This window comes from Cucumis melo, chromosome 9 (assembly GCF_025177605.1).
Source record: "Cucumis melo cultivar AY chromosome 9, USDA_Cmelo_AY_1.0, whole genome shotgun sequence".
NCBI lineage: Eukaryota > Viridiplantae > Streptophyta > Magnoliopsida > Cucurbitales > Cucurbitaceae > Cucumis > Cucumis melo.
The window spans coordinates 11,404,504-11,413,883 of NC_066865.1; the positions used below are offsets into that span (position 1 = coordinate 11,404,504).

Consider the following 9,380-nt stretch of genomic DNA (forward strand, 5'->3'; position numbering starts at 1 on the left):
TTAAACCCATCAAATCCTCCCTTTAAATTCCAATACTCTCCCTCTCTCCAAATCACATCACCTTTACCCTTTCCAAAATATTAAATAATTATATTACCTTCATAACATAATTATTTTATCCTTAAACTCCATTAATTAAGTACCCAATACATAATAATCTAAGGTCAACAATCATCAATTCCAAACATTAAGACAATTAGATATTTTTCAAATATCCAGTGGGATCAAATCTCCATGAAGTAAAATACTTCAATATTTAAAATAATGTCCAAAATTTCAAATTCACCTAAGATAATAAAAATTTAGCTCCTCAAATTTTGGGGCGTTACACAACGTGTGTTTTTTTTTTCTTTCTCTGAAGTGTGTTTTTAAGTTTCTGTTTGAAGTTGTTGTTGCTTTGTTAGTTTTTGTTTGAACTATTGCAAGTTAGTACGTTGTTTTTAAAGCTTCTGTCTTGATGTTTAAAGAATAATTGAATTGAATTGATGTATGAGTTAGTTTGTTGTTGGAAGTTTATGGTGTTAGTTATGTTGGTGATGTGTGTGCTGATTTGATTGTATAAGACGCTCTGATGATGATTGTGTTAATATGTCGTGCTGCTATATCTTCACTTGCTATCTGATCCATAAGACAGTTCTGAGAAGTGTTGACTTGAACTAGAAAAGAAATCTCATCTTTTAGACAAAAATGGGAGTTTGTTGGGATTTTGTCTAAAAAAATATTATGAGATTATCTTTTTAAAGATAAGATAATTTTTTTCTAAAAGATAAAAAGATTCTTCTTTATTTTAGGAATCTTGCATTAATATCCTTATAAAAATAGAAATATATATATATATGAAAGTGTTGAGAAAAAAAAAAGCACTGTGATTGAATGGTTGCGAATAAGACTTCACTACGGAAGACTGAATGCAAGATTAATTACAAAAGCTACAAGTACAGAAAAGGTAGTGCGATATTTTATTTATGGCATCAGTATGTTGATCTAAGATGATTATTATGATGAGTAAGGCGTATATAGTAGTGATTCGAGAGATCACATAAAGCTTCAGAAGAAGATGAAGATATTGTCAAAGAGATTCACTCTTCCATTTAGAGGGAGCCTGAAGTCAAACATCATTGAGAAGGTTTACTCATGTATTCAGGGGGAGCTAGAAGTCTGAAGTTAATATGCATGTTAGACAGTCATATAGTTGAACAGAGATCACGTAACGACCCAACTTTCCAGACTAAGTTGAGATCATTACCTTACTGCTAGACTCATAGTAAAATGCACAAACTCATAAAAAGACTTGTTTACGATTCATTAAAATCCTTAAATACATAAGAAAAGCAATTTCGGGCCCTATTTTAAATAACTTTCCAAAAGTTCCAACACATAATCCATGAAGTCATCAAAACAAGACAGGAAAACAATTGTTCTAACCATGACTCCATTTAATAAGTAAAAAGAAACAGAAACAATAAATACGTTCAGCAGAAGCATAAAAAAACTAGACATGTCCATATGGCCTTCATGTATCCTTCTTGCCTCTCGCACGTCTGCCCTTCGCGTTACCTTTGCCTGAAAAAGTTAAGAGTAAAGAGTGAATATAAAAATATACCCAGTAAAACACCAACTACTGGGCCCTTTAGGTTAATAACTATTAGCTTCCTATTAAGGGATATCCTACATAAACAGTCTAGTGGTTTCGTAGAACGCACACATCAATCAGTCTTGTGATCCTAAAGGATACACGTATCAGTCGAGTGATCCCGAAGGATGCACATATCAGTCGAGTGATCCTGAAGGATGCACATATCAGTCGAGTGATCCCAAAGGATGCACATATCAATCGACGCTAACTGTTACCCTTCAGTCCATACTTAACCGTCTACAATAGGCACATCACAATATCGTTCAAGCTAACAGTTCAGTTCATAAGCTTAGTTAGTCAGACAGTTTAGGTTTAGTCAACAGTCTCATCAGTCGCTATACATAAATCCAATCCACGCAATACCATCACCTTATCTAAATCCAGTCAACAAATCAATCATCTCTATGTAAATACACCTGACAATCAATTCGTCTTAGTTCAAACCCTAGCACAACTACAGGTAACCTATGTTATGCATAACGTCCATATTATGCATAACAGTCGTATTTAGTCTATAACACAGTCCAACAGCGAATACACAATCTACACCTGAGGTTCCCAAATTCTTAGTCCATCCATGACATAACTCGATAATAAGTAACCCAACAACATACCCCAACTATACATAACACCAAGATTTTCATAATCCATCGACATTACTATTTCGGTTAACAGCACGACCCATCAATATAACTATATCACACGGGACATCCGAGCGTCCATACTCCATCAGCAAAACAACCCATTAACATATATATATATATAAGCTACAACTAACAATCATGTCACCAAGTGCATACTAGTGGTGTGTCTAGGCATACGTACATCAATCACTTAAGTGCAGTCGCTATTGTGCAACCCTCATTTGAGTTACTATTTATCCCCCTTAACAGCTTAACTTGAAGAAGATAAGTAAACTATGCATCACGCCTATGTTCAGCCTGCAACACAGTTCATCAGTATATACAACTACATCAACAGCACAGCCTGACCGTATGCACAGACTACACATAACCGCTCAAACATCACTACTCCATTAACAGTACAACCCATAAGTATGTATAAACTACATGTAACAACCAAGTCATTTATACTCCGTCAATAATATAACCCATCAATATAGATGATATATATATATATATATATATATATATATATATATATATATATAAACCACTCATAACGGTCCAAACATCTAAACTCAATCAACGGCACAACCCATCATTATAACTAGACTACACATTGCAGTCATGATGTTTATACTTAGTCAAAAGCATAACCTGGCAATACTTTTTGGTTTATACAAACAGTCAAACAGTACAATCATTATATTATAATTCTCATATCAGTCAATACGAGTCAATCTAAAATTGAGTCCAGTAGTAGAAGTCCCTTACCTGAAGTCTAGCTACAATCCTTGTTCGATTCAATGTCTAAACGAATCCACCTAAACACAAACATAAGAGTTTAAACGATGACAACACCAAAATCCACATTACAAAACGCTCCAAACCATCATCTACCGACTTACCCAAGTAAATGAGAGTTGGCTCCAACTACACTTGCCTTAAAACCCCAAAACTGGAGCGTCACATCTCTAACACCTTCAGGGGATCAAAAGTTAACTCAACCAATAAGTTCAACGTTTTAATCTGATATTTAAACTCGCATTAGCTATAGAAAACGTTAGGAACTCCTTACATTGTCCTTAACAAAACTCACCGGGACTCAGCATGGATAGAAACGACATACGCGGCTCGGTAAACAGGGAGATTGGCTTGGAAAAATAGCTTGGCTCGGGAGGCAGCTCGACTCGCGACTCGGTTCGGCTCGGTTCAGCTCAGCTTGCAGCTCGCGACTCGCTACGTTCAGCTTGGATTCGCAGCTTAGGTACAACTCGACTTTGCTCGGCTTGTAGGAAAGTGGAGGTTGGCTTTTGAGGTTACGTTGGTGGCGGCGTTTCACGGATGACCGACGGCGACACAACGCTATTCAGATAGATATTGACAAAGATAGAGAAATCAAACAAAGATAAATAAAGATAAGGACTATGTAGATAGACATTAACATTCTATTTTGTTACTTTCACTTCTTTTTCATTCTTCATTTGTTTTTCTTCTTTCTTTCCTTTAGATTTGATTGTTTTCCTCGTTGATGTAGTTTGCTTTTTGCTCACCATCTATTTACAAAAACAATAGGGTTAAGTTAAATAGAATAAGAATGGTTATCTATACTATATATAAAAACTCCTACGTGTAGAAACATTTTTATCGTCATTACATCCATTTTCTTAATACATTATCTAGGTTACTACTTGGGTTTTATAGTAATTTTCTTTTTAAAATTCATATTTTTTTACAATAAAATAATATGTTTTTAATAAATAAATGGCATTAAATATCAATTATGGGGTTTGCTATTGGAATTTTCTTTTACGTTGAAAACAATAATGTTTTTGTTTTCGTTTTTTTTTTTAATTTTAAATTTGAGGAGTTTATGATGAGACTTATTGAATAAAGTAAAACCAAGACTCTTCCTTTTCCAAGTTGGTTTCAACTTCCCTCCCTCTTTACCTATATATACATTATGAAGCAATTATCTATATGCACATAGAAGAATAGAAGGTAGTGCATAAAATTTAGAGATTAATCAATCAATAATTGTAAAGGTTTTTAGTTTGTATCTTAATTCATTTTTCTTAATCGGTTTGCTGTATTTTTTTTTCTCAATTCACTCTCTCAATTTTTTTCAAGAATGTATAGCAATATTTTTGCATTAATAAAAGACATATATATGCTTTGACAAATGTTGTCAAACTAAGGTATCAATCTTTTCAACTTCCACAGGTATTTTCAAGTTATTTTATATAATGGTCTTACACCAATAATTAAAGGTTTTGTAATATTTTAACTCTCTTGCCAACTTTTGGCTATAAGTATGTAAAGCCAGCATTTCTTTTTATTAAAAAAAAACTTTTTTTTTTTTTGTAATTTGTTTCCTTTTCTTTCTCAACTCACCCTCTAAAAATTTCTTTGTTTGTATGAATGTAGAGTGCTGTTTTGCACCAACGAGAGAAAAATATATATTTTGATAAAATGTTTTCAAACTCATAAATTTTAGGGTAATTATAATATGTAGCAATTTTTAGAATAATTATTAAGTATGTAGCAATATTTTTAAAAAATTACAAATATAGCAAAGTCTATAATGATAGACTCTTATGGTTTATCAACATTTGCTACATGGTCTATCTTATTATTGATAGATTTTGACATATTTTACTATATTTAAAATTTTTTTAAGATGTTATTATATACTTAATTATTTTAAATATAATTGCTATATTTGCAAGTGTCCCCGTTCGGATTATCCCTTTTATAAACATTGGGAGTTGTAGAAAGCAATGGACATTTTCTTGGGAATTTTGTTGGGCCAAGCCCATGTAATTGGACTAAGTTTGGGGCTCCGGCCTTTATCCATATTCTTGAAGCGGGATGAAGAGGATAAGGTAGGTATTGATTGAAACCGAAGGCAGAAAGCGGTGGGAGCCTGAGTTGAATCATAATCCAAGTTTGTGTTCGTAATGTGCTGATCGACAAGTTGGAACAGAGGACATCATGGCGCAAACTTTAGCAATCCCACTGGCTCCTTCACTCTCCCTTATCTGCAATTCTCGCAACTCCAATCCTCTATCTAACACTCTCTCCTTCCCCATTTCAAACCCTCAGGTAATTTTTCTCTTCAATTTTACCCTCTTCCTTTCAGTTTCTTCGGTTCTACAATTTCCATTTCCTTGTGCATTTTTTAGGATGTGCAGGGGCTTTCCCCGCTCCAAGTTTGTTTTTGTATTCTCTTAGTTCTTGTTCCTTCTCCGTCCCCTTCGCATGTGTACTACTACGCTTTATCACTATTTGGAACTAATTTATTCTCTATCTTTGTTGAACAATGTGATGAAGCATTTCCTTTCCCCCAATGCTATTCTCTGGAGGAACCAAATTCATGGTTCCAAAACAAAACTATAATAATACTATCCTTAATATTTATCCCACTTTCTGTTTCTCTCGCTCTGTCTGTGCGTGATTGATTATAAGATTAAGCATTTATATAATTGGACTGCAAGAGGAGATTCAGTGGATTAGTGTCTGCATCTTAATGGATTTCTATTTGATCCTTGTATCGTTAGCTTAGGAGTTTTTGAGTTGATTGATATTAGATAACATGTATTCCATCTCAAAATCATCGGTAATGAGTGAGAAAAGTAACTCACCTATCTTAGGGTCGTGAGATTCCTCGGATTTTCAGAAGTGGGATTTTCGAAATTCTCCCTTAAGATGGTATCTCTTTTTGAGTTCACCATTCTTGATCAAATCACAAATCACAGTTAATAGATGTTCAATCTCAAAACCAATTAACAACAAAAGGAATAGTACATTCATCTACTTGTGCGACCTACAAATACCCAAGAATGATGTGTTGATGCATGTAACTTTAGAATAACTTACCAGTCGAGGCTATTTGGATGATTGGTGATTTGACAGTATTCATGTTCTTCCTGAATGGTCCCTCATTTTTCTTCCTTCAGGTTCGTGGTCTTCAAATCAAGTGTGTACGTGTTGGAGGAGTTGAGATACCGAACAACAAGCGAGTTCAATACTCCCTTCAATATATACACGGTATCGGTCGCAACAATGCTAAGAAAATACTTTTTGATCTAAACCTGGAGAATAAGATAACCAAGGACTTATCTGAGGAAGAACTAAAATCTGTAAGAGATGAAGTTTCCAAGTACATGATTGAAGGAGATCTGGTCTCTCACTCTCTCTCTACCTGTGTGTTTTTGTTAAAATTACAAGAGTTAGTTGTCTCTATACTTACAAATGCAATTGTTTGTTTTGCAGAGGCGTTTCAATGCACTTGCCATAAGGAGATTGAAAGAAATTCAGTGTTACCGAGGGATTCGACACATTCAGGGGTTGCCTTGCAGAGGGCAGCGAACGAAAAACAACTGCAGAACCTTGAAGGGTAAGAAGGTTGCTATTGCAGGCAAGAAGAAGGCTCCTCGTTGATGTCCTTACGATTGAACCGAGTAAATCTCTTTTAAAACCTTTGAGATATATTCTTTTTAACTCTGGAATTGCGTCTAATTTCCTCATGGGAATATAGTTTCTTGCAAACACCCTGTTATGTTATTGTTGCGCCATATTCTACTTTACAGATGTCCTCACCTTCTTTGACGAATGCTCAATGTTCCGTAGATGAGTGGTGTTATCTTAACTGATCATTTAGTTCTTTATGCAACTTAGCAAATAATTAAGTATGGATACAAAGTTTATACTGATATTTTTACAAAATCTCTCTTGAAACCGAACTTTTATGATTGTTATTAGAAAAAACTATCATAACAGCTCCTGGTCGCAAGTAAGACAGAATAAATATCACCTGCAAATTTTCTAAGATACTAATTTACTATAACTGGTTCAGATACTCATTTTGACATCATATCTTTCGCTTGTTCTTGTAACAAGATTGACATCATATCTTTTGCTTGTTTTTGTAACAAGATGTCTTTTGCTTGTTTTTGTAACAAGATGTCAGGAGTTCAAATCTTTCGACATCATATGTTATTAAATTAGAAAAAACTAAACTCATATCTTTCACTAATCTCAAAAGTTTGAGTTTAGTTTTCATTTGGTCAGTAAGATTTAAAAGTGTTTAAAAATGAACATTTTAGTCTTCCATGTTTAAAATGTTTTCTAAATGTCATTTAGTCAACTTGATGATTAGTTGACTAATGAGGTGACTTATTTACACGTGGCAATTTGTAATTAATTTCAAAGAATTTATTCAACAGCGACATTACTTACTAATTTATTATTATTATTTGTAATTAGAATCTTAGATGCTGGAATTTTCTACTTTGTTTTTCTTTTTCTTCCTTTTTTCTTTTAACTTTTTTTTTTCTCTTTCTATTTCTCTCTTCCCTTCTCCTCGTTTTACTGTCCTCTAAAATCATGGTTTTTGCAAGAAACCTCCACAGAAAGCAAAACTAACTTTTAATTTGTAAAATGTCCAACTTTTTTTCTTTTTCAGATTTGATATTCTTGAAACAACTATTGTAGTCTAATAGTTTGATTGAGCTTGTGCTTCTCCCTCTAACTCAAATGTCATGTTCATGCAGCATAAATTAGGCACTCACCCCTAAACATACACACTTGTATGAACAGCCCAATCTTGAAAAATATTTAAGAAGATGTAGGCAACTGGGTGTTTGTGCATTGGGCACAAGAAAGCTAAGAAGATGTGAGCGAAATGGGAAATGAAGTTGTAGATTTGAAGTGACTATGGATGTTTCTGCAAAAACTAGTCTTAACAAGATGGACAGGATTGAGAAAGAGAAAGAGAAATAGAAATAAAACGAAAAAATAAAAAGAAGAAAATCTCACCGTCCAATTCAATAACAATAAAATGAAAGAGATATGAGTCAGAAATAGCGAGTGCAATTAATTCTCACCTTAAAAAACTAACACACATTTTCAAAATTTTCTTGTACGAGACTGGCAGCGAGATTTAGCTTAAAATTTACTTTTTCTGAATTAACATTTCTTTTGAGCTTTCTCGTTACATTTCGGTAAATATTGTGCATTAAAGTATTTTTTTCCAATATTTTCAAAAACTTATCGCAAAGGAAAATTTCCATTTCCATCCCAAAAGTTCTTGACCTTGATGGCCTTTTTGGCTATCTTCTTTTATCTCTCAACTGCAATTTTGACCGAAAGGGTTAGCTCAATTATTTGATTGTGAGACGTTTTACTCCATGAGTTTGAAAAGTACCTATAAGTTGATAAACGAACACTGTACTTAAATCTTTTGATTCTTCAATAACTACATCAATGAAATTAAATTTTTCATCCAATATAAGTAACGTATCTTTTCTACTATTTGCTCGTCATTTATTGTCTCACTACAGAGCTTTATTTCATTCACTACAACTAACAATCATTAAATATAATTTGAAATTTATTTAGACTCTTTCATACTCCTTTATAAATATTCTCCAAAATTTGATCATTCTTGATTTGCAATAGTGTTTTAGAAAATTTCTAAAATTTTGGATCATCAATCAATAGCTCAATGAATCATGGTGAGAGCTTTTTGGTCTTTCTTTATTGTATTTTGCAAGACTTCTTGTTAAGCTTGATTTGAAGTTGCATCACTTTATGCTTTTTCATAACCATCATCAGCAATATCTAAAGTATCTTGTGAATTAGGTAGGGTTTTTATATACGAATATATCAGCTGCTATTATTTTCTTTTGCAACTCAAGACACTTGAAAAGGAACTAAATGTTATTTGTCATGTGCAAAAACAATTCCTGTTTTTCAAACTTTAAAATCAAGCTCTGATACTATTTTATTGAAAACATGTCATGGACCTTCACATATAAATAATCAACAAAAAATCAATATTTGAGAGTGTTGAACAAGAAATTTTGGCCAATTAATCTTCATCTCCAATACAGCACATCAGAAACGATCTTCATCTTCATCTTCAATGTGGCACAGCAGAAATGACCATCATCTTCATCTTTAATATGACGCAGTAGAAACTGTTATCATCTTCATCTTTAATGCGGACGAAGTCAATAGAATCATCATCTTCATCTTCAATGCGCGGTTGAAGTCTATAAAATCATCATCTTTAACTTCAATGCAGTCGTCATCTTCATCTTCAATGTAGTGCAACA

General features: G+C 33.3%; 1 protein-coding gene and 1 long non-coding RNA gene across 4 annotated transcripts; one reads left to right on the plus strand and one right to left on the minus strand.

Annotated features, from left to right (window-relative positions):
- Window positions 1-1,294: 1,294 nt before the first annotated feature.
- LOC107992195 (uncharacterized) lies at window positions 1,295-6,260 on the minus strand. Of its 2 annotated transcripts, XR_001764686.2 has the most exons (7): window positions 6,139-6,260; window positions 5,904-5,994; window positions 3,720-3,815; window positions 3,359-3,624; window positions 3,168-3,240; window positions 3,034-3,083; window positions 1,346-1,563 (listed from the first exon to the last, which is right to left on the minus strand). It is a non-coding gene; the product is annotated as an uncharacterized LOC107992195 (long non-coding RNA). The 2 variants fall into 2 exon arrangements; XR_007823395.1 differs by lacking the exon at window positions 3,720-3,815 and having other exon boundaries at window positions 1,295-1,563.
- LOC103503408 (30S ribosomal protein S13, chloroplastic) lies at window positions 5,127-6,890 on the plus strand. 2 transcript variants are annotated; one of them, XM_008467597.3, is made up of 3 exons: window positions 5,127-5,364; window positions 6,219-6,443; window positions 6,535-6,890. In XM_008467597.3, the coding sequence occupies exons 1-3, from the start codon at window positions 5,254-5,256 to the stop codon at window positions 6,700-6,702; spliced, it is 504 nt and encodes a 167-aa protein (XP_008465819.1). In that variant the 5' UTR covers window positions 5,127-5,253; the 3' UTR covers window positions 6,703-6,890. The 2 variants fall into 2 exon arrangements, with proteins under 2 accessions (XP_008465819.1, XP_050945400.1); XM_051089443.1 differs by having other exon boundaries at window positions 5,154-5,364; window positions 6,219-6,890.
- The last annotated feature ends 2,490 nt before the right edge of the window (window positions 6,891-9,380 follow it).

Bases quoted from the DNA above. Each gene is read 5' to 3' on its own strand.
- LOC103503408 (XM_051089443.1), top strand. From the start codon at position 5,254: ATGGCGCAAACTTTAGCAATCCCACTGGCTCCTTCACTCTCCCTTATC. The intron at 5,365-6,218 runs GTAATTTTTCTC...TTCTTCCTTCAG, and splicing joins TCCCCATTTCAAACCCTCAG to GTTCGTGGTCTTCAAATCAA.